Genomic DNA, 26,231 nt, shown 5'->3' on the forward strand with positions numbered 1-26,231 from the left:
GCTTTAGTGGCCCAGGGTTTGCGGGTTCAGATCCCAGGCGTGGACCTACGCACTGGTTATCAAGCCCTGTTGTGGCGGTGCCCCATATAAGGTGGAGGAGGATGGGCATGGGTATTAGCCCAGCGCCAGTCTTCCTCAGCAAAAAAGAGGAGGCTTGGCAACAGATGTTAGCTCAGGGCTAATCTTCCTCAAAAAAAAAAACAACAAAATCGACAAATATTTTAGTGAGTAGTGTTTCTGTTCTAGGCAGTATTTTAAATTAACAGAGAGATGATTGGGGGGGGGGACTGGGCAGGGCATGAGAAAAAAGCAATTACTTTGATTTAAATTTTAACAGAGAAAAGTTCTTCTTTTAGCTAGGGATAAGGCACAGCTTGTAAGGTGGTGGGATGTTGATAAGCCCAGTAACAATGGGTTTGATCTTTATTTCCTTTGGCTCCACCAGGGGCTTCAGGAAAAAGTTTTGTAGCATGGTGGTGAAGGACAGGAACAGCTCCATGCGGGCCAGGCCCTCTCCAATACAGGCCCGTTTCCCTGGAAGGAGGAAACATTTCCATTAGCTCACTCCATGGTCAAATACAATATGCCACTAAAAGTTATTGAAAACACTGATCAGAAAAGGGAATGCTCATAAACTGCTGTAGGACAATAAATTGGCACAGTTTTTCTAGAGAGATATTTGTCAATACATATCGAAATTCTCTAAAGAAATTTTCAGTCTTTTTTTTTTTTTTTTTTTTTTTGGTGAGGAAGATCAGCCCTGCGCTAACATCCATGTAAATCCTCCTCTTTTTGCTGAGGAAGACCGGCCCTGAGCTAACATCTATTGCCAATCCTCCTCTTTTTTTTTCCTTTTTCTCCCCAAGGCCCCAGTAGATAGTTGTATGTCATAGTTGCACATCCTTCTAGTTGCTGTATGTGGGACGCCGCCTCAGCATGGCCAGACAAGTGGTGCATCAGTGCGCGCCTGGGATCCGAACCCAGGCCGCCAGTAGCGGAGCGCGTGCACTTAACCACTAAGCCACGGGGCCAGCCCAAATTTTCACTCTTTAATTCAGGAATTCTCCTTCTGGGTATTCATCTGTAGGCACTAGAGACTCACCTCTGAGGATGCCACTTGCATTGTTATTTACGACATGGAAGAGTTAGATGAAAACTAGACATCCATCTACAATGGATTAATTAAATAAATCCTCAAATGCGTCTATCATACAATGCAATCTAAACGTGTTTATATGGAAGATTATTTAATATCACAAGCTGTCTTTTATCACAACATACTAAGTGAAAGCAGGTTATCAAAGAAATTCTACAGAATGAACCAAATTTTATTTTAAAATACACATCTATTATGTATACCTAGACGATTGTTTGAAGTATATACAATAAAATATTAACAGTGATTATCTCTGTAGGGTAAAATTGCTGATAATTTTTATTTTGTTTTCTTTTTTTGCTTTTCTGAATTTTCTATTTTTTGTGTTGAACACTTATTACCATAGTCATTAGAAACAAAACATATTAACTGTTATTTTTGAAAACACTAATCAAATGATTGGATAGGATAACAAGGAAAAAGAATGTGTCTGACCCATCCTAAGTTGTCTTTATGACCTTATAGGAAATAGTCACTGGGAGCCAATGAGCCCCCGTACAGAGGCAAGGGTATGTGGGTTATGAATTTCAGATGCAAGAAAGAGAATGAAGTTGCCAAGGACTCTTTGATGGCCTCCAGCTCTAAGAATCAGAAAATTAATAATGGTTGGTAATTTAAAAAGAAGAAATAAAGTTATACATTTTGTTTTGGAAAAGTCAGTATTACAAAGGGGAGCTCAACAGACAAAAGTTTGCAAAAGCAAGACCTCTTGTCATCCGGTAATGTGTGACATCTGAGTTGGATTGACTTGCTTTGGTTTCTTTAAAAACTGACATTATACCCAGGGCTGGCCCTGTGGCGTATTGGTTAAGTGCGCGCGCTCCACTGCTGGCGGCCCAGGGTTTGGATCCTGGGCGTGCACGGATGCACCGCTTGTCAAGCCATGCTGTGGTGGCCTCCCATATAAAGTGGAGGAAGATGGGCACAGATGTTAGCCCAGGGCCAGTCTTCCTCAGCAAAAAGAGGAGGATTGGCATGGATGTTAGCTCAGGGCTGATCTTCCTCACACACAAAAAAAACCTGACATTATACTCAATCACAAAACAATGAAATCGTCCCTGGATGACTTACCCAATCCTACTGGTATACAGACTTAAATGGCTCCATCCAGATTCGGGGGTTTGTGACAGTTTGATTTGATTGACTTTGCTATCATTAGTGGATTACTTAGTTATGCCATAAATTCAGTGAAGCTGAAAGTTGTCCAAAATGTGCATGAGTATGGTTTGGATGGATTTACTGGCACTTACCAAGGGAAAAAGGCATGAAGTATTCTGTTTTCCTGAAGCTGCCATTTTTATCCAAAAAGTGGTCTGGGTCAATCTTCTCTGAGCTAGGAAACTCCTTGCAATCGAACAAGACAGAAGACAGTAATGGCAATACAGTAGTGCCCTGGAACCAAGAAATGGAGAGTGGAGTCGTACTTTAACATGCTTATCCTTGGTTCATAAACAAGTCTAACAATGATAGTGGATTTAATAGGACTGAGCACTCTTAAGCTTGCCTGGTGAGTGATTGTCTCCAGTTATGGCTACTTTATTTACACTATCATACAATATCTTTTATTGAATAATAATATGGTTCTCTTTGGGAAGAGTGATGTTATGGCCAATGTGTGATAATCAACTGTTGTTGATAAAATGGGGTTTGCAACTTATTTCTCTAGACATGAGCTTTACTGGAAGTGCTGCCTCAAATTGGAAGAGCTTACTTTTTCACAATTTTTTTCTTTCTGAATTCAAGTATGAATGGAAGAAAATGAGATATGAGACCTTGAATGTATTGAATCAAACCCCACTTCTCTCACTTGTAAAACTGAGTGGGGTAAAAAAAACACAGTCTTTCCTCCTTTTTCATAAAAGATTTTTATGAAGCTTAAATGACAAAATAATATGGATAACTACCATTTATGTTGGACACTTCACGTTTACCTGACACTGTGCTTAGCTATTTATAAATCTCATTGAATTCTCACTTCAACCATATCCAGTAGGCTCTCTTTTTGTTCATATTGTATAATGAGGAAATTGCGATTCAGAGAGGAGAAATAACTCACTTGAGGTTATACTGTTAGCAAGTGGCATAGTTAGAATTAGATTCAAGTTCTTTCTAATCACATAAGCTCCTGTTTAAGTGAAAGCTTCCTTTTTCATTTTTACTTTATTCTGTATTTCCTTAAACATTATTTTATAATTATTGGAGTAGGCAATATATGCAAGTGGTATAAAATACAGAAAAGTGTACAAGGTATAAAGTGAAAGTAAATCTCTCTTCACATATTCAAGTCCCCTGCTTCCCTTTTATTTTATTTTTTTTGGTGAGGAAGATTCACCCTGAGCTAACATCCATTGGCAATCTTCCTCTTTTTTTTTTTCTTGAGGAAGACTAGCCCTGAGCTAACATCTTTGCCAGTCTTCCTCCATTTTGTATGTGGGTCACTGCCACAGCATGGCTGAGGAGTGGAAGTAGGTCCGCACCTGGGATCCAAAACCTGAGAACCCTGGCCGTGGAAGTGGAGAGCGTGGAACTTGAACCAGTTGGCCATCGAGCTGGCCCCCCTAGTTCCCTTTTTGATGTAAATCACTGTTACCAGCTTATGCTATATCCTTGGGGAGATATCTTACGGATTGAAAAAAAAGATACACGTATATATCCCCCACTATTTTCAGACAAATAGTAGCATCCTATAGCATTTTGTAGCTTGCTTATTATTCCAATTTATAGAAATAAAGAAATTTTTAGAAGTCCTTTTACACGAACATCCAGGGATTTTCCAATTTTCAAATATCACAAATATTGCTGCAATGAATATTCTTACTTTTGTGAAAATATACATAAAGGATAAATTCCTAGTAGTGGAACTGCTCTTCAAATTGTATATGTGTTTTTTAAAATTTTGATAGATATTGCCACATTGCCTTCCATAGACATTACACTAATTTATACTCCTAGCTAAAATAGATGCTTTTTTATATCCCACCAACATATTATGACAACTAAAAATATGTTTCTTTATAATTTTTATTTTCAATATATTTTATTGTGTGAGTATATTTTTTTTACATTTATTTATTTATTTATTTATTTGTGAGGAGATCAGCCCTGTGCTAACATCTGCCAACCCTCCTTTTTTTTTTTTTTTTTTGGTGAGGAAGACTGGCCCTGGGCTAACATCCATGCCCATCTTCCTTCACTTTATATGGAACGCCGCCACAGCATGGCTTGCCAAGCAGTGCGTCAGTGCACGCCCGGGATCCAAACCGGCGAATCCCGGGCCGCCGCAGCCAAGTGCGTGCACTTAACTGCTTGAGCCACCAGGCCATCCCCTATTTTTATACATTTAAAAACCACTTGTAATTACTTTTACTTAAATTTTAGTTTTGTTTCCCTTGCACATATCTGCTGATTTTTGAGTTTGTTCATACTGACTGTAAGAGTTCATTTTTCAGTAGTCTTTTGCTCTAATGAACTATGTAAAACTTCCTCTCAGTTTGTCATTTGTCTTTGTTTCTCTTTCTAGGCAGATTTTTCTTATTTGCATGTAACCAAATTTATCTATTTTTAAATTTATGGCCCTCCTGTTCCTCTTTTCTTTGGTCAATGTTAGAAAGTCTTTTGTCCCTCTGAAATTCTCAAAAAAAATTATTGCTTTTATCCCTAGTGCTTTTACAGTTTAATATTTTACGTGTATATATTTGACCCACCAAGAATAAATTTTCATGTAAGGTGTGAGGTAGGGATCTATTATTATTTTTTTCCAACTCCCTTGTGAGTTTGCCAACCTCTATTGAATAGTCCATATTTTCCCTCTAGGTTACAAGGAAAAAGTCATCTTTATCATGTACTAAGTTTTCATGTATAATTAAGTTTATTTCTAGGCTTTATTCAATTGATCCATCTATTCAAGAAGCTGTATTACCTGGACAAAGAGAACAAATTAGAGGTTACCAGAGGGGAAGGGGGTTTGGGGGTGGGCATAAGGGGTCAAGGATCACATATACATGTGACTGACAAATAATGATGTACAACTGAGATTTCACAATGTTATAAACTCTTATGACACCAATAAAAAAAAAGAAGCTATATTAAACTACTTTAATAAAGTGACTTTATATTACATTTTAATATTTGTTAGGACCTCTCCCTGACTATACTTTAGTTTTTAATTTTCCATATCAAATTTGGGATCTGTTACTTTAGTTCCAAAAAAAAATCTGGTTGATATTTTCATTGAGATCTCATAAATGTATAGATTGATTTGGGGATAACTGCTGTCTTCCTACCCAAACACAAAATAATTCTTTTAATTTATTCAAAACTTTTCTCTCATTAACATTTTAAAGTTTTCTTTCTATAGATCTTGCAAGTTTATTTTTAGGTATTTACTCCTAAGTATTTTATCCTTGTTTTTATTAATGAAAACGTGTCTTCATTATATTTTTAAAAATAGTTTTTGGGGCCGGCCTGGCGGCTTAGTGGTTAAGTGTGCATGCTCTGCTTCAGGGGCCCGGGGTTCATGGGTTCGGATCCCAGGCACACACTTACGCACCACTTGTCAAGCCGTGCTGTCGCGGCATCCCATGTAAAGCAGAGGAAGATGGGCATGGATGTTAGCCCAGGGCCAATCTTCCTCAGCAAAAAGAGGAAGATTGGCATCGGATGTTACCTCAAGGCTAATCTTCCTCACACGCACACAAAAAAAGTTTTGATTTTATATAGGGTGGCAATTGATTTTGTGAAAATAATAAATTTGTACCTAACCACTGAATAATTCTATTTTTGCAATGGTGCTTCAGTTAATTGTCTTCTATTTTCCAGGTACAATTATATCTTCTGTAGATTTGCCTCCTCCTTTTAAATTTTTTATCTCTTATGATCTTTTTCTAATTCTTCTTGAATAATACTAGTAATGGTGGATGGCCTTGTTTTACTCCTGTTATTCATGGGAATGCTTTTGGTCTTTCATCAATAAACATGATTTGGAAAATGTGTTTTCTATGGCTAAAGAGGTATTCATCTACTCCTATTTTATCAACAGTAAAAAAATAAAAATGGATGTTGAATGTTACCAAAAGCATTTTCTGTACAAATGATATTATGATGTGATTTTCCCCTCAATTCTATTTATATGGTGAATTTTATTAATCCAGATTTCCTAGTGTTAGACCATTCCTGTGTTCCTGATTATCTTCAGTGGGTGGTGATGTAGTGTTTTTAATATGATGCTAGACTTATGTGTTAATAGACTTTTGCATTGATATTTGTAAGTAAGATTGAAATACTACAAAACAGGGCCGGCCCTGTGGCTTAGCGGTTAAGTGCATGCTCTCTGATGCTGGCGGCCCGGGTTCGGATCCCGGGCGCACACCGACGCACCGCTTCTCCGGCTACGCTGAGGCCGCGTCCCACATACGGCAACTAGAAAGCTCTGCAACTATGACATACAACTAACTACTGGGGCTTTGGGGTGAAAATAAATAAATAAATCTTTAAAAAAAAAAAAAAAGAAATACTACAAAACAGTATTTCAATTCTGTTTTGTAGTATTTTAATCAGGTTTGGCACCTTAGTTTCCTCTTCTATGCTCTGGAACTGTTTAAATGTACAGCTCAAGCCCTTAATCACTACAGAAGACTGACTGCGTCCCCAGTGTGTATGTAAACGTTTTGGTAAATGCTAAGTGCTCTACAAATGTTAACTGTTAGGGGCAGCAATATCCCAACGGTCCTGGTATGTGAGGTCATGGGAGGAGAGAAATTGGGTTAAAGAAGGTTGACACTTGACTTGCTTACTTTAGAGCTGAAGACACATTTTCCATCTCTTCCTCCTTTTTTTAATTCACCATGAAAAATCAGATTTCAGTTCCTACGAGATTATCACTAATGGAAATCACTGCTCCCTTAATCCATTCTAGATGAGAGTGGAAGGAGGCCTTGGAAGCCCAGGTCAGCCTCCCTGTTCTACCAAGGCAGAGACAGAGCCACAGAGGTGAGAGAATGGCCTGAGGGTGCACTGCATGGCAGTGACAGATTTCAAACCCAGGCCATGTGACTCTAACCTTATGTTCTTTCCATGACTCTCAACTGCATCTCTTCCTGAAACACAACTGAGAAACCTCTCACAGGCCCCACTGAGGTACCATGCTGCCCCTTCTATCTCAGGCAGCTTTCCCTGACACATCTAACCTCGGGGATGACGTATTGCCTGAATTTTGTGTCCCGGGTCACAGCATGGGGTAAATCAGAAGGAAGGAGGGTGACGTATCTTTGTATCTCATGGAACACGGCCTCCGTATAGGGCAGCTTCATCTTGTCCTTCGTGCAGGGGCTTTGGTTGCTTCCAATCACATTTCTTCATGAACTTTGGCTGCAGAGACATGAATCATGAATGCTACTCAAGAGATGTGTTCCCTGGAGAACTGAAGATGACCTGCTTGCAATGTGCAATGGAAAGTGATCTAGAAAAGGCTTCCAAGGTCAAAGACATGTTGCTAAACAGCCCATTGCTCTGCTCCTGCTGTTTTGCTGCAAATACTAGAGACTTTGCTGCAGGAAACATAAAGGCTGGGTTAACTATGTCCTCAGCCTCCTGCCTTAATTGGTTTGTTCTTGTGTACAGGTGACGAGAGGACCTTTGTGGCAGGGGTCATGGCTTATCCTATGATTCCTGGCAAAGCAGCGATAGAGGGAAAACGTTTAATCTTCACTCTATTGGGGCATCTCCTTTGTCAACTTCATCCCTTCTCCTACACGGGAACGGCAAACACCATTTTGTTGAGCAATATAAACACTGGCTTACTAAGGCCTATGCTCTGAGAATGTGCTTGAGAAAACTGAGCTACTTCAATTTCACTTTTGAATTTTAAATTATACCAGAGCTAAAAATCCCCTTTGGGGAGTCTGGTCCATTTTCAAGATAGGAAAACAGAGGCTTTGAAGATGAAATAGCTTGTTGAGGTCACACGGCCAGGTATTGGCAGGCCCAGGACGAGAATTCAGAATGGGAACTCACGTGTCCCTCGTCTAAATAGGGCTCACTCTTTGGCATTGCATCTCATATATGAGTTGGGATTCAGAAGCACCTCTGTTTTTAAACTTAAATGATAGCCTTTGAGTTCTTAAAGTTTTCTCTTCCTTATTAGCATCGTTAGATACAATTCTGACCTACAAAAGCAAAACCACATGGATGACCCTTTGCTTGATGCTGTACAAGGCAGCCCAGAGAAAGCAAAGCAGTCACTGTCAGCAGTATCTTCCCACCCTCATCTAATGCCAGGATCTTTGCAGTACCTCCCACCTCTGGGTGTTTCATTAGGAGAAGGAGTCCATATCTTAGGCTGCTACTGGTTGTCTCTGTTCCTGCTGTAAACAAATTTGATCCACAGGTTGCCAAGTTGTCCAAGTCAAATTCAGACTCTGGGTTGTGTTTCTCCCGTAGATGGTAGAGTTAATGGTACACGAGTTAAAAAGAAGGCAATGGCTTATGGGAGCTCCACAATCACACTCCTTCACTAGTAATAGGCTCCATTTTTTGCATGGTAGTGTAGTGGATAAAAAAAATGGTCATGGAATCAAAACTTCTGGGTTCAAATCCCTGGTTATTCAATGAACAGAGGTGTGTCCCTGGCAAGTTACTTTACCTCTTTAGTCAGTTTCATCATCTGTGAAATTGGGATTAAAAAAATAGAACATACCCCATAGGGTTATTATATAGACTAAAAGAGCAAATGGGTGGAAGCTCTTGGAACAATGCCTCATATATACAAAGACTCAGTGAATGGTATCTTTTTTTATTATATTTAATAAAAACGACTAGATGGTCAGCTCTACATGAGCACGATGTAGAGAAATCACTGGTTCATGACTGGTCTGTTTCCTTCACTCACACAGACTTAGACACTCGTAGCCCCACCCACTCACATATGACATTCATCATTATTAATGCCATGTCTAATATGAAGACTGTCCTTGTAGATGTCAGACATTATGACTCAATTTTTTACAGGGGATCTACAAAATGTTTAGAAAATAAATTGATCCAGGGCTTAAAAATAGCGAGTGAGCTTTCTCTTTTAAAATAATTATACCAAAAATAATAGAGATTAAGTCTTCTTTGTTGATATATCCCCAGCCCTTGGCATAATAACTGGCACTAAGAATTTGTTGAATAAATGAATGTTTAATGAAATAACACTAGTTAAGTTCTATATTTTGCTATAGTTAAATTATTTTCATTGCTGATTATTTTTTGGTGGGCTTTTAATACCATTGGTTTTTAAATTTGAGGAAAGTATTAGGATGCTTGTTTTTAAAACTAGCTTCATTTTTAAAGCTTTGAATCAAGTTTTTCTTCACTCAGGTTCTTTATACCATGTCTCTCCTGTTCATTTCAAAATGGGATGATTTCTGTGTATAGATGTCCAAATTTTTAGGCATATTGTCACTTCCTATGGATAGTCCTTACTGAGTTTATAGGGAATCAAGAATATTGAGCATTGTAAATAACTCTCTCACAACAGAAAGTTTAGTTAGTTTTTAAAAGTCTTTGCTTGTGAAGAGACTTAGGGAGAAAATGGAAATGTTAACATATGTTTTATTTATGTTCTAACTCTGTAATTTAACTAAAGGATGGACTCCACCATTTTATTTAATTCTTAACACAACCCAAATATATTACCAAGTAAGGTTATAGACATTTAATATTAAAACAGAATGGAACAAAACTTATAGGAAAGCAGAAACACTTCAGAAATTTCTACCCATCTTCTACTGATAGCTGTCTTACAGGAAAATAGACATGGAGAGTAGGAGAAGGAGGAATGGTTAAAATCCGGACATTGGCATTGCAACTTTCCTTTTGTTCCTTCCTCTAGCCTAGTTCAGTAGATCTCAAGGCTTTGAAATATATGTTAACAACCGCCCATGGTCCCCTTCCAGTGTTTCCTGTAGTGGTGAATAGCCCCAACCTCCATCCAGTTAGGCAAACCAGGAACCTATCTCTTGCATTCCCCAACTCATCACCATTTCCCAACTCATCACCAATACTATTAATTTTACCTCCTGAATATCTCTCAAATCTACCCATTTCTCTTCATTTCCACCACCAGCACCCATGGCTACCATCTCTGCCTTGGGCTACTACAATAGTCTTGTATAGAAGATCCCTGCCAGGATCCCTTTTACTGGTTCAGGTCACCTATCTCCCAGCTGCTATGGCCCAACCTGCAACTTTCTCTGGAGGAGTCCCTTGGGCACTGGAGCCACATTGCCAAGAGATGCCTGGGAGTTGATCAGCTGCCACGTCACCCTCAGGGGCTGCCTATAGCCAGTGACTAATGGGTACAGGGGTACAAAAGTCCAGTCCCTTGCCTTAGGGCATGACAGACTCCACACTGCAATTTATACTCTACAGCCCTCTGTAGGATCAAGCAGAGACTAGACTTTACATGAAACCACACCTATGTTTAACTTTTTCCCCTTCCCTATCCTGTTTCTCACATTCACAAACAAATTTCTCCTGATGGTGCTCTCTTAATAAATCACTTTCATACACATCCCTATTTTATAGGCTCTGCTACCAGGAAACTCACCCTAAGTCAACTCCTAGCTGTTCTCTCTGTATCCACTGTTGACTCTCCAATCTGTCCTCCACATTACCAATACGATCATTCTTAACACAGTGCTTCCACCCTGCAAATGACTTTTACTGATATAAGGATAAAAACTAAACTAATTAATATGGCCTGCCAAGCCCTCCGTGAGTGATCTGCCTGCTGACCTACTGCTGCTTCAGCTTCTCTCTCACTACTCTCCCCTGCTCGTTGCCTGCCAGTCACACTGGCTTTCTTTCTACCTCTCATATTTCCAAGCTTCCTTCTGCCTCAGGGCCTTTGCATATCTTCCTTTCCTGCTTGGTATATTTTTTCTGCTACCTTTACACAGATAATCCCTACTTACCCTTCAGCTCTCAGCTCAATTGTCACCTATGTATGCATGGGTGTCACCTATGTACCATGGATGACTTCTAAGAAGTCCCTTCTTGACTCACATTAGACTAGCATTAGTGTTCCTGCCACATTCTTCCATAGCAACTTGTACTTCCCTATTAGCACTTCATTGTTACTGCTTGTTTTGATGATCTTTGCACTAGACTGTAAGCTCCGTTAAGTCAAGGACTGTATCTTTATTAATCAATAAGTAAATTTATTCAACAAATATTTATTGTACACCTATGCTACCCTAAGCATTGTGCTAGTTGCTTGTGATACAAAGTGTGGAAAATCGACACTGCCCTGGCCCTCTCGGGGTATATGGTGCAGTGGAGAATGTAGAAGTAAATTAAACAAATATTTCTTTAAACTGTGACAAGCACTATGAAGGAAAATTGCAGGATATTATCTGATTCATCATTTTATTCCTTTTCCCAAGCACTATGTCTGATATACAGTAGTGCAAAATACAAATTTTGAATGGTTGAATTAATAGCCTGGCTACATTTTCTTTCTCTTTCCCAGACAAACATCTAGTCCTCTGAGAGTCAACAAAGAACTTTTCCTTCGGAATGAAGAGGATGTTTTGATGCACATCATTGGTGAGTGGAATGAGTTTAAATGCCTCTACTATTCCAGGGAAATTTCTGGAAGTAAAAGGGGCATCAACATGCCTTCTTTAGACATATTTTCTAAGGAAACCAGGCTATCCAAATCAGACCTCCCAGGGCTTAAGAAGACTGAACAAGTTATTATTAATTAAATGTTTGCTATAATTTATACATTTATGATATAGGTGAGTGGCATTTTTCTTTCATTTATATGTATTTAGGGGATCTTTGCATAAATAATGTTAATTTTATAGGGCTGAAAGAATAATTTTCATATTTTAAGTGGTTATATATGTTTTGGCATTTAAATATCTTTTTTACAATCTACTGCTAGTCACAGTCGTGACTGTTTTTCTACTGATGTGCTCATGGACAGTCATGCTGGTATTTATGTTCCATGACATTCTGAGGATGGGTGGCTGTGTGAATATTCGCTATTCAATATTTTTAATACCACCTATGGTTAATATATAATGTATTTGCTTTAGAATCTTTATCCACCACCAATTTCAAATAACAAAATTGTTTCCATGGGAAAATATAGTCAGTTTTTTACAATGTATTGGTCTATGACATGCTATCTGGGAAGCATTGTGGCAAAAATGGCTATGTATGTGTAAATGATGTGTAGAGAAAATGCATGTGTGTTTTATCCACCCCAAGATAAATATATGTTAAGAAACAGGAATTTATATATATATATTTACATGTAAATTTATATATATAATTTACATATATATATAATGTAGCTCATCTTAAATACATATTGGGAACATTTAAGTATTACTGTCCAAGTGTAGAGAGTAAATAGAAATACAAAGGAAAAGAGGGCTTTGGACTATTTTTGAATTTCTCTTATTAATAGTGTACCCCATTGTCATAAAATATCAAGAATTACCTATGTAGTGTGATTATGCTTTCATGCATTTCCATGGAATGACAAAATATAGTTTCAGGGGAAGACACTGAATGCAGTGCCTGCTCCATCTTGCTGAGGAAACAATCAACGTAGTCTTGAGGGTTATTATGATCCAGGGACTCTTGTTGCTCCTTCACTTTTTCCAGAATGAAATTTTTAACACCATTAAGCCTTTTGGCAAATGCTTTGTGCTCTCCAGAGATACGCTATATGAGTGTTGGCCATAGATTGTAAATCTAAAAATGGGGCAAAAATACACCGGAAATTCAGTTTGTGAAGAGAGACCAGAGTTTCTGAGTGGAGCGCCTAACTCTCTGTGTGGTCTGGCCAGGGAGAATCCCTTCCTCCAGCTTCCAAAGAGAAGAGAAGGGAGTATGATCGTCACATACAGGAGAGCAGCCCCTCCCCATCTTCTTGCTCATCCCGTCTTCAGCCAACCCTGGAGTCATAGAGGGAGAAATGTGCATAACGGCCTTAAAAGAAACAGAGGCAACTGGGAATGTTCTGTCTCTTTTGTGTGAGTTATCCCATGGAGGCAAGCAGAGGACAACCTTCCACAGGTGCTGGAATAAGTGACATTGAACTCATTCACTCGACAAACACGGAGGGAAGGTGATATTGCTCACATTGGCACTCTGCTGATGGAGTAGTCAGGGGAGCTCATAGCCCTTTACTCTACCTGCACACTACCAGTGGACCAGTGAGATCAACCGCAAGTGCAAATGGCCATACCTGGTTCCACAGAGAGCTTATTCGCTTAAAACTTTCAATTAGCAAATATATCAGGGAGAGGAACATCTCATTCTTGTACTGGAAACGCTCACTGAAGAGGATGGTGCAGATCACATTGCAGGGAGCACAGGTGAGGATGAAGATAGGGTCCAAGGGCTGAGCTGACGTGAGAACAGAACAACTCTAACATTTAGATTTATCATCAGCCTGCATCAGGATTTCAAGAACAAGGCCTCCCTCCTGCCCGGATTTATACATATAGTTTAATTCCTCAAAACTTTCCCAAATTAGGATGTGAGCATCTTCTAATAATACTAATACTCTATGCTATATAGTATTATATTATGTTCCTAATAATATTTATTATGTTATTATATGAACACTATAATAGTCATAAGAGGAACAAGTAACTTTATGGAGCATTTACTACATGCTGGATACTGTGTAAATGTTTTGCAAAATATGTTATTTAACCCTCAAGCTGAAGTTTGATTTTTAGCCTCATTTTTCAGATGAGGAAACTGTATCCTAGAGAAGTTAAGGAACTTATCCAAATTTACACACCCAGTAAATGCTGAAGTTGGGAAAAGGATCCAAACAAAAGGATTTGAGAGTCCTAACTGATAGCTTTGGGTCATTTTTTTCCCACCCGCTTTTTCCTAGGCAACTCGCTGATTAATAGAGCAGATCGTGGACCATAGAGTGACTCCCAAAGGAGGAGCTCTGATTGGGGGTGGTGTGTGCAGGACATCCCCTTGCCCCCAAAGGGATGGTCAATGGAATTCACCCTCCATTTTTCTGAGCTCCTCCACCAGGCACTGGGCTTCCTCCTGGATCCTATCTTCGATGCTTCTCTTCCCCATCCCAAAGTTCCTCAGGGTCATGTGGGAGAAGCGCTGCATTTGCTTCCATGTCTCTCCATTACTGAAGAGGATTCCTAGGGGAAGAAGCAAAGAGTAGGAAAGTAGTTTGTATCATGGAGTCAGAGTTTCCCTAAAGCTGATTTCTTGTGTCTACACTCAACTGTTTCCAGTGCCCCCTATTGGGGATTCAGCAACTGGCAATTTAAGAGCATAACATATTCTGTGGTTTGGGTGAAATATTTGTCACAAAGAAAATGAAACCCAAGCTCTGGTCCACAGAGATGATGGAATTGGGCAGGCGGGAATCATTGGCAGGTGGAGAATATTCCCAAGTATGGGAAAGGCCCTCTGTCTGGTTTTGTTAAAAATGGTCAAAAATGGCATGTGTGCTCACACACCCCTTTCCTGAGTGTCTGTTTTCACATTTAACATCCCCCTAACTTGTGGTTTAGTTCTATATGTGATTTTCTCCGTTAGAGGATAAGCTTTGAAGCAACTTCAAAGCAGATCAATATGGGATTTATGTTTCTATTCTTTTCCAAATTTACTACAGCTAATGTTAGCCTAATCTGAAGAAAAAGAAACTAAGGAGCAAAGGAACTCAGTATGATCCACACCAGTGCTTCTTAATTTCTTCCTCTGTACAACACCAGCTACGTATTCTGAATTTCCTGTTTCTCTTAATGCAGCATCAGTGTCCTACTGCCCCAAATCAGAGTCTCAGGGCATCTTCACATCCATCTTGGCCTTCGCCCTGTGCCTTGGCATTTGGTAAGCCCTGTCGATTCCATCTCCAAAATGTCTTTCTCATCTGCCCCTTTTTGTCAATTCATACTATACTACCACATTTCAGGTTCTAACATTTTTAGAAATCTAAAAAGTTATAATCATCTTCAAACCATTTTCCTCTCGCATTCTTTTAAATCTTCAGTTTCCGGATTACTCAAAAGCAAATACTCAAAAAGAATTCAATGGATCCCCAAGGTTTCATTGTGACACCTTTAAACTCTCAACCTTCCCACCATTTTTTCCGGGATCTAACTCTGGAAGCTTATGGACCAATCAGAGCTGTTCACTAAATCCTCCTACATTGTTTGACACCTTCATTTTGCTCATTTTCTCCCTTTTGCTTACAAGTCTGCCCCCATCCTATTTGCTTCTTTGAATTTCTAGCTATCTTTTAAGAGCCATTCAAAAACCTTCTCCTTGAAGTCTTTCCCGTACTCCTCTACTGGAGGTAATGTCTCCTTCCTTCAACTTGAACTGCCGGTTGTAGTGCTCTAATACAATTTATCTTTTCTACCTTGTATTACAATAATTTGTTTACTTGTATGATTTCCTATACTAGATTTTACTTAAAGTGACTGGCTCACCCCTCCAAATATTTCCTGTGACACATGATCATCTCTTACCTTGCGCAATACATAATAATTTAAATATTCATTTCACGTCTACCAAATTAGCAAGCACTTAAAAATTGTTGTACCTAGAGCAATCAAGCTTGTGCCAAATTCAGTGCATTCATTTAGCCACTTTGCACCTCATGACATATTTTGGAAATTAAAGCAATACTTAACAGCAAAAACTACTAAAATTGTTTGATCCATTAATTGCTCTCCTAAGAATTTCTACAAAGAAATAATTCAACAAAAGGTAAAAAGATGTAAACTTCAATGTCATCTATAGTAATTTAAGAAATTTGTCAACAGTCTAAACGCTAACAATAGGATAATTGCACAATTATGCAATTATAGTAAACCTATATTATGGATAGTTAAGCAACTGTTAAAATGATGATTATGAGAACTGTGTAGAAATATCAGAAATGCTAATAATATATACATATATATATTTTTTGTGTGTGAGGAAGATCAGCCCTGAGCTAACATCCATGCCAATCCTCCTCTTTTTGCTGAGGAAGACTGGCCCTGGGCTAATATCTGTGCCCATCTTCCTCCACTTTATATGGGATGCCTCCACAGCATGGCCTGACAAGTGTTGGGTTGGTGCGCACCCGGGATCCGAACCTGCGAACCCCGGGCCGCCGAAGGGGAGCACGTGCACTTACCTGCTTGCACCACCGGGCTGGCCCGCTAATAATGTTTTAAAAGAAAAAATCAGTACACAAATATTTCTGTATACTATAATTACAACTAGTAAAGTATGTGTGCATATGGACGACATCTGGGAGATAGTACAGAAAAATAAAGATAAATATGTCAGTGTGTTGAGACAGTACACTTCGTGGTTACAGGCCCTGGAACTAGGCTGTCTGAATTCAAATCTTTGCTCCAACATTTTCTAACTTGGGCAAATTATTTAACTTCTATTGCCTCAGCTTTTTCGTCTGTAGAATGAAAATAAAAAATATCTTCCTCATGGGACCATTGTGTTGACTAAATATGGTGATATCTATAAAACTCTTAGTAGCTGGCACACGAGAAGTACTCAATAAATGTTACTCGTGATAATAATAATAATTATTATCATCATCATAATTACTATATTATAATAATATGTTGGATTCTACAATATTGAATTTTAAAAGTATTTTTATCTTTTCAAATTTTTAGTTCTGTTTTCACATTACCTTAAATCAAAGGGCAGTTATAAATTTGGTAAAATATTTAATCCTAAGTTGGACATTTGAATATTGCTATATTTTTTTGCTATTCATTTATTCTTACATTTAGTTAATAAACTTTAATTGATCTTCTATATACCAGGTAGGATTCTAAAAATATTACCACTGTTAACATTCTTGTTTATAATTTTTTTCCACATCTTTGATTATTTCTCAAGATAGGTTTCTAATGGGGAATTGCTCAGTCATTGTAGATGTCTCTTTAGAGAAGTTTGGCTGTTAAGGGGAAAGAAACCTGGGACAGTAACTGAAGACCGTTGTGAGGGGGCACTGTGGAATATCTGCATGCTTCGGGAATGATCCAGTGGAGAGAGAGTTTATCAGTCAGCGTCCAACTGGGAAAACAGAAGCCTCTCTAAATATTTAAAACAGAGGAAACTTAATCCCGGGAATTGGTTTTAAGGTGATGGAAATGCTGAGATGCCAAACCAGAGACAGTGAGACAATGGGAATTATCAAGAGCAGAAAGCTGCTACCAACATCCAGGGGAAGGGACAAAGGGAAGAGTTGGTATCACCTGAGCTCAGTGGCTGGGTTACTTGGCCAGAGCTGGAACCAAAGTGAGCCTGTTCTAAAGGAGCTAGAGCCACAGAGGACCTGTAGCTCGTGGGAGAGATGCCATCTGAGGCGGGGCAGCTGGGGGATGGTGGGGGAATCTCTGGCTTCTCCTCTCCTTCCACTCTCCAACCTCTTGTCAAGGCCTCCCTTTGGCTGACCCCAGTCAGAGCCAGCTGTCAAGCATGGGAGGATGGGAAATGTAGCCTGCAGCATCTGTAACACTGTGGACCAGGGCCAATAAGGGAAGAGGGAGGGTTCTCAGGACAAGCACGGAGAGAAATGGAAAACCCAGGATGGAGAAGGCATTGCCAAAGAAGTAAAATCCCTGGCAAGGTGATATGCTATAGTCCTAGGGCACATGGGGAAATTTTCCCTATCGAGAGAAGGGACACATTTTCAATTGTAACAGAGAAAAAAAGGAGAATATGGGTGTAGAGGCAGAGAGACCTATAGATAAAATTTAAGAAGGTGAGCGAGTTCCTTTCTGATGCTTGTGTTTTCACAATAAGTTATGATACCATGGTTCTGAGAGTGGAAATGCACAATGGGCGTGCTACAAGGAGGAATGAGGAGTCTCTGAGAGTGGAAAAGAAGCCAAATAGAGGATCGTGTGGTATTGAGATTCTAACTGAGGTTTAAAGGTATTAATTTAAAAGGAAGAATTAATTTAAAAGTGAGAATTCCTCTAGCAGTGTTTATCTTCTGTGCACAAGCACAGAGAAGAAGATGGTTGAATTCTTGTGGGGTTGGAGTATACGCCAGGCAAATATGATGGAGGGAGAGCAGGCCGATATATTTTCTAGGGACTGATGATAATAATGAGCTATGTGAAGGGTGCTTTGACTCACTAATGCTGTCAGTTAAAAGTTTATGGTCAAGGCTCTTAACAATATCTATTTCAGAGGAAAATTTGATGTCTTCTATTGCCCTATCCCCAAATTCAAATGCTTTTTGGGAGTCCAAATCTGGGAATATACACAAGAATCTCACACGGAGTAGGCAGTCTCTTCTTTTCTACTAGGGGAGTTCAACTTTGGTCCAGGGTTGTCTGTGACTCAGTGCAGAAGACTCTCTAATTCTTGCTTCCATTTCAGGACCTTGTGGCTCCCACTTAAATCCATATTCTTCAAGTTTTCCCTTATCAGTACAAAGGTGTTTTTCTCTCCAACCTACTCCTTGTGGGCAGATCACGTTTTCTGAAGTGGACCACAACAATATCTCCCATCCCTCAAGGAGAATTAGACTTCCCTTCTTGATGGGAAGTCTAATTCCTCTCTATTTGGATTTGGGTTGGCTTTTGGGAATTGCTCACAATGAACAAAACATGGTTATATAATCTGAGATTTAGTCTGAGGAAGCTTTGCAGCTTCCACTATCTCTCTTGGAATGCTCGCTCTTCAGATGCTCCCCCTCAGGATGCCCCTCCTAGACTTTGGGCACCAGTCAGAAGCCCAAGGCATGTGGAGATGTTCTGTTGACAGTCGAAGCTGAGCTCAGCCTTTGGGTCATCCTTGGCCCAGAAGCAAGACTTGTAAATAAAGACGCCTCCAGATGATTCCAGCCCTTAGCTATTTGAATCACCCTTAGCTGCTCTATTTGGAAAAAATTAGAGGTCTGCTCAGGCCTCAGGCCTTGTGGATCAGAGAAAAGCCACTTCTACTGTGCCCTGTTCACATTCCTGATCCACAGAATCCATGAGCATAAAAAAAATCATTGTTGTTTTACATCCCTGAGTCAGGGAAGGTTTGTTAACTGAAATGTTTTCCTATGTTTACTCACTTTGTTCATAATCTATACTTGTTACGTAAATATATACTTTAAAATATATTTATTTATCTCTACCACACCTGCAGCCTTGCCGGCTAGAGTGTTCCAAGGAAGCAATACCTTCCCCACACCCCACTATGTCGGTGTGAGTGTGTGGGTGGGTTGTATAATTGCATAGTGGGTTGTTCCTATTTATGTAAACTAGATTCCTCAATAGGTCTCTACAGTTTGTATGTCCAGAGATATACTAGATTACTTTCCAAAAATATTATAGTATCCTCCAGGTGAGGAATGAGTGGTTGTTCATTTATACTTTTAAGAACACTAAGTTATTTTAATTTTTGCATTTTAGTGAGTGAACAATCGCATCCAGTACTGGTGTGTGGATTGAATGAATAAAATAAAGTAAAGGTTTGAGCTGTTGCAATCTGTCTGTGAGACACATGTTTAAAGATTAAGAAACCAGGCAAAATGTTGAGTTGATAGTTAACAGGAATGCTTCAACAACGTGATTACGTAGACAGAAATTGCAGGAACTGCAGTGCTATATTCTAGTGTTCAGAGTTCAAAGTTCTGAAAGCTGTTTAGTATTTTAGCAGATATTTCACTTAGAATAGTGTTACGGGTTGAATTGTTTCCCCTCGAAATGTGTTGATGTCTTCCTCCCCAGTATCTGTGAGTGTGACCTTATTAGGAAATAGGGTCTTTACAGAGATAACCAAGTTAAAACAAGATCATTAGGGCGGGCCCAATCCAATATAACTGTGTCCTTATAAAAAGGGGAAATGTGGACACAGAGACAGAAGAGCACACAGGGAGAATGTGAACATGAAGGCAGAGAGCAGGGTGATGCATCTACAAGCCAAGGAACACCAAAGATTGCCAGCAAACCACCAGAAGCCAGGAGAGAGAGATGAAACAGATTCTCCCTCAAGCTCTTAGAAGGCACCAACCTCATTGACCAAAAATCGCTTCTCTTCTATCACTTAGTACACTGTATTATTTTTAATTAATTATTCATAAACATGCTTTGAAAAGAATTAAGTTTCTATTTCTCTGGGACTTGCAATTTTATAATTTTAAGTGGTTTGGAGGAGACTTTCAGGCTGTCCTAGATTTTTTTTATTGTCTAGGTTTTGAAACATAATAATTAAATAAATTATCTGTGAGCCTATTGTCCAATTGAAGACCTAGAACACGATGAATACCACTGTAGCTCCCTCTGTGCTGCTTCCCTGATCCTACCAACACTTACCCCAACCAAACCAGGCTGTCATCTAAAAACAGTCATTTCTATACCTAGTCATTCGTTTATTGTTGCTGCCACTGTGCCACTGCAGCCTTTGTACCATGTGACAACACCCCAAGAGTAGCTTCTCCAGCTCCCTCAACCCTAAGACCTCTGGGTAACAACTTTTGTTTCAAAAGGTTCTCAGATTGTTTCTACTGCATCATATTTGCAGATTTACCTTACAGGGAACCTGGAGTCTGTTTTTGATGTTCATCTCAATAGAGCTCTCAGAACACCTGTTGTATAGTAAAAGAATTTGTCTGGTCTTTGTTCCAGGTTCCTGGGAGGTAGGTTATAAACTCTTGGAATTTTTCAAGTGTTGAAAGTGTCTTTGTTATTCATGGTGAGCCCCTGGAGCCATGCTTGAGTTTATGATAACAAGGTGACTCATGGTGGGCATGATAGGTATGATATCAAAAACACAAAATGTGGGAGGAGGAGAGTAAAAGAGTAGAGCTTTTAGCAAGAGGTCAAACTTAAGAGACCATCAACTTATTATAGATTGTTATAGGTTACTATATATGAACCTCATGGTAATCACAAACCAGAAACCTATAATAAACACACAAAAAATTAAGAGAAAAGAACCCAAACATAATGCTAAAGAAAGCCATCAAACCCAAGGGAAGAGAGCAAGAGAAGAAGAAAGGAATAGAGAACAACTACCAAAACACCCAGGAAAAAAGTAACAAAATGGCAATAAGTACATTCTTATCAATAGCTACTTTAAATGTCAATGAACTAAATGCTGGAATCAAAAGGCATAGGGTAGCTGATTAGATTTTAAAAAGCCCATATATATGCTGCATACAAGAGATACACTTCATACTTAAAGACACTCACAAACTGAAAGTGAAGGGATGGAAAAAGATACTCCATGCAAATGGCAATGAAAAGAAAGCTGGGGTAGCAATAATTATACCAGACAAAATAGATTTTAAAACAAAAACTGTAACAAGATACAAAGAAGGGCACTACAAAATGATGCAGGAAACAATGCAACAAGAGGATATAACACTTGTAAATATCTATGCACCCAACATAGGAGCACTTAAATATATAAAGCAATTATTGACAGATATAAAAGGAGAAATAGACAGCAAGACACTCCACTTACACCAATGGACAGGTCGTCCAAACAGAAGATCAATAAGGAAACATTGTCCTTAAATGACACATTAGACCAGATGGACTTAGTAGATACAGGACATTCCATTCAAAAACCACAGAATACACATTTTTTTCCATTGCACATAGAACATTCTCTAGGATAGATCACGTATTAGGCCACAAAACAAGTGTCAATAAATTTAAGAAGATTGAAATAATATTAAGCATCTTTTCTGAGCAGAAGGGTATGAAACTAGAATCAACTAAAAGAAGAAAATTGGAAAAGCCACAAATATGTGGAGATTAAACAAAATGCTACTGAACAACAACTGGGTCAACAAAGAAATCAAAGGACAAATCAAAAAATACCTGGAGACAAATGAAAATGAAAATATGACATGCCAAAATTTATGGGATACAGCAAAAGCAGTTCTAAGAGGGAATTTTATAGCAATACAGGCCTACCTCAACAAACAAGAAAAATCTCAAACAAACTATCTAACAATGCACCTAAAGGAACTGGAAAAAGAAGAACAAAGCCCAAAATCAGTAGCAGGAAGGAAATAATAAAAATCAGAGCAGAAATAAATGAAATAGAGACAAAAAAATAGAAAATAAATCAATGGAACAAAGAGCTGTTTCTTTGAAAAGGTAAACAAAGTTGACAAACCTTTAGGTAGATTCACCAAGGAAAAAAGAGAGAAGGCTCAAATAAATAAAATCAGAAATGAAAGAGGAGAAATTACAACGGACACCTCAGAAATACAAAAGATTGTAAGAGAATACTATGAAAAGCTACACGCCAACAAACTGGATAATCTAGAAGAAATGGATAATTCTTAGAATCATACAACCTTCCAAAACTGAATCAAGAAGAAATAGTGAATTTGAATAGACCAATCACCAGTAAAGAGACCAAAACAGTAATTGAAAACCTCCCAAAAAATGAAAGTGCAGGACCTGATGACTTCCTTGGTGAATTCTACCAAACATTCAAAGGAGATTTAATACCCATCCTTCTCACACTCTTCCAAAAAATTGAAGATAAAGGGGAGCTTCCTAACTCATTCTACGAAGCCAATATTACCCTGATACCAAAACCAGACAAGGACAACACAAAAAAAGAAAACTACAGGGCAATATCACTGATGAACATTGATGGAAAAATCCTCAACATAATGCTAGCAAATCGAATACAGCAATACATTAAAAAGATCATACACCATGATCAAGTGGGATTTATTCCAGGTATGCAGGGATGGTTTAACATCCGCAAATCAATCAATGTGATATACCACATTAATGAAATGAAGAATAAAAATCACATGATCAAGCTAACCCTGATGGCCTAGTGGTTAAATTTTGGTGCGCTCCACTTCAGCGGCCCAGGTTCAGCTCCTGGGCGTGGGACCACACCACCTGTCTGTCGGTAGCCATGCTGTGGTGGCGGCTCACATAGAAGATCCAGAAGAACTTAACACTATACACAACTACGTACTGGGGCTTTGTGGGGGTAAAAAGGAACAAAAAAGGAGGAAGATTGGCAACAGATGTTAGCTTAGGGTGAATCTTCCCCTGCAAAAAAAAAAAAAATCACATGATCATCTCAATAGATGCAGAGAAAGCATTTGACAAGATATACATTATACATTTATGATAAAAACTCTGAATAAAATGGGTATAGAAGGAAAGTACCTTAACACAATGAAGGCCATATATGACAAACCCATAGCTAATATCATACTCAATGGAGAAAAACTGAAAGCTATCCCTCTAAGAACAGGAACCAGCCAAGGATTCCCACTTTCGCCACTCTACTTTAACTTAGTATTGGAAGTCCTAGCCAGAGCACTCAGGCAAGACAAAAAAATAAGAGGGATCCAAGTTGGAAAGGAAGAAGTGAAACTGTCACTATTTGCAGATGACATGATTTTTTTTTTATGGAAAACCCTAAAGAATCCACTAAAAAACTACTAGAGATAATAAATGAATATAGTCAAGTTGCAGGGTACAAAATCAACATACAAATCTCAGTTGCATTTCTATACACTAACAATGTAGTAGCAGAAAGAGAAATTAAGAATACAATCCCATTTACAATTGCAACAAAAAGAATAAAATACCTAGGAATAAATTTAACCAAAGAGGTGAAAGACCTGTACACTGAAAACTATAAAATATTGTTGAAAGAAATTGAAGAAGTCACAAAGAAATGGAAAGATATTCTGTACTCTTGGATTGGAAGAATTAACATAGTTAAAATTTCCATACTTCCTAAAGCAATCTAAAGAGTCAATGCAATACCTATCAAAGTTCCAACAATATTTTTCACAGAAATAGAACAAAAAATCCTAAAATTTATATGGAAAAACAAAAGACCCTGAATAGCCAAAGGAATCCTCAGAAAAAGAGCAAAGCTGGAGGTATGACACTCCCTGATTTCAAAATATACTACAAAGCCATAGTAATCAAAACAGCATGGTACTGGCACAAAAACAGACACACAGATCAATGGAACAGCATCGAGAGCCCAGATATAAAACCACACATCTACAGACAGCTAATTTTCGACAAGGGAGCCAAGAACATACAATGGAGAAAGGAAAGTCTCTAATAAATGGTGTTAGGAAAATTGGCCACATGTAAAAGAATGAAAGTAGACCATTATCTTTTGCCATACACAAAAATTAACTCAAAATGGATTAGACTTGAATGTAAGACCTGAAACCATAAAACTTCTAGAAGAAAACATAGGCAGTATGGTCTTCAACATCAGTCTTAGCAGCATATTTTCACGTACCGTGTCTGACCAGGCAAGGGAAATAATAGAAATAATTAAAAATAAATAAATCAAACTAAAAAGCTTTTGCACAGCAAAAGAAACCATCAATGAAATAAAAAGACAACCTAACAATTGGGAGAAGATATGTGCAAACCATATACCTGATAAGGGGTTAATATCCAAAATATAGAAAGAGCTCATACATCTCAACAACAAAAAGCTAACAAGCCAATTAAAAAATGGGCAACAGATCTGAACAACCTTTTTTCCAAAGAAGATATACAGATGGCCAACAGGCACATGAAAAGACATTCAATATCACTAATTATTAGGGAACTGCAAATCAAAACTACGATGAGAGTTCACCTCATGCCCGTCAGTATGGCTATAATTAACAAGACAAGAAACAACAAGTGTTGGAGAGGATGTGGAGAAAAGGGAATTCTCATACACTGCTGGTGGGAGCGCAAACTGGTGCAGCCACTATGGAAAACAGTATGGAGATTCCTCAAAAAGTTAAGACTAGAACTACCATAGGATCCAGCTATTCCACTGCTGGGTATTTATCCAAAGAACGTGAAAACACAAATGCATAAAGATATACGCACCCCTATGTTCATTGCAGCATTATTCACATTAGCCAAGATTTGGAAGCAACCTACGTGCCCAACAAGGGATGAATGCATAAAGAAGATGTGGTATATGTACACAATGGAATACTACTCAGCCATAAAAAGATGAAATCTTGCCATTTGCAACAATATGAATGGACCTTGAGGGTATTATGCTAAGAGAAATAAGTCAGAGGGAGCAAGTCAAATACTGTATGATCTCACTCATAAATAGAAGATAAAAACAACAACAAACATAGAGACAGAGATTGGATTCGTGGTTACCAGAGGGGAAGCGGAGAGGAGAGAGGGCGAAAGGGGTGATTAGGCACATGTGTATGTTGATGGATGGTAACTAGTCTTTGAGTGGTGAAAATAATCTAATCTACACAAAAATTGAAATACAATGATGTACACCTGAAATTTATATGATTTTATAAATCAATGTTTAAAAAAATAGAATCTATCAGGAGGCAACATTTAAAGTAAAACTAAAGATGAGAAGAAAGCAGCCAGGATAAGGGCTTGGGGGAGAGCCCACGAAGCAGGTATAAAAAAGGATGAAGTCTATGTATTTACGATAGCATTGTTCCAAGAGGAAAAATAGAGTAACTACTAAAACAGCTAACAATCGGGAGTTGGTTTTCAAACTTATTTTGCATCCATGCAATTGAATTCAAAGCAGCCATTTGAAATTAGTCATAAGAGGATATGTAATGGTATGGAAACATGTCCAAGTTCTAAACAAACTTTTGAAAGATAAAATTATATTTAAAAATCCATTTAAAAAAATACATTTGTATATTATGATTCCCCCATTTTTTGTTTATAATGATTACTTCTAAGAGGCAAAACTTATTGAACTCACCATCTATTTTTTTTTCTGCCTTTTTTTTTTTTCTACTTCCACTTAAATGGTGGAGAATTTTGGCACTTTGTACCTCTTTTCTCTACTCCAGAAAAATGAAACTTTCTTCCTTCCTTCCTGTGAATGAGTGTCTCCCTACTTGGGGCACAAACTACCAAGTCTTCCTCTCCCAACTTCACCCTCACCCAACTTCAGCTGATGACTTTGCTCCCTATTTCACAGAGATAATAGAAATAATCAGAAGAAAATTTCCATATGCTTCTGCCATAGTATCTACTCGTTTACCTGCATCTGTGCCCACAGTTTTCTGTAAATATAAACATCTGTCCAT

General features: G+C 38.4%; 1 protein-coding gene across 1 annotated transcript; it reads right to left on the reverse strand.

Moving 5' to 3' along the window:
• Nucleotides 1-285: 285 nt before the first annotated feature.
• On the reverse strand, nucleotides 286-26,231 carry LOC101388070 (cytochrome P450 2C23-like). The gene is given in 9 exon segments (XM_087433009.1): nucleotides 286-534; nucleotides 2,407-2,548; nucleotides 7,342-7,505; nucleotides 7,508-7,522; nucleotides 8,446-8,584; nucleotides 12,722-12,910; nucleotides 13,407-13,567; nucleotides 14,194-14,343; nucleotides 26,186-26,231. Coding segments are annotated over 9 exon segments (1,188 nt in total). The 3' UTR covers nucleotides 286-352.

The sequence above is a fragment of the Ceratotherium simum genome, chromosome 6, assembly GCF_057802395.1.
Source record: "Ceratotherium simum simum isolate JZ-2026a chromosome 6, ASM5780239v1, whole genome shotgun sequence".
NCBI lineage: Eukaryota > Metazoa > Chordata > Mammalia > Perissodactyla > Rhinocerotidae > Ceratotherium > Ceratotherium simum.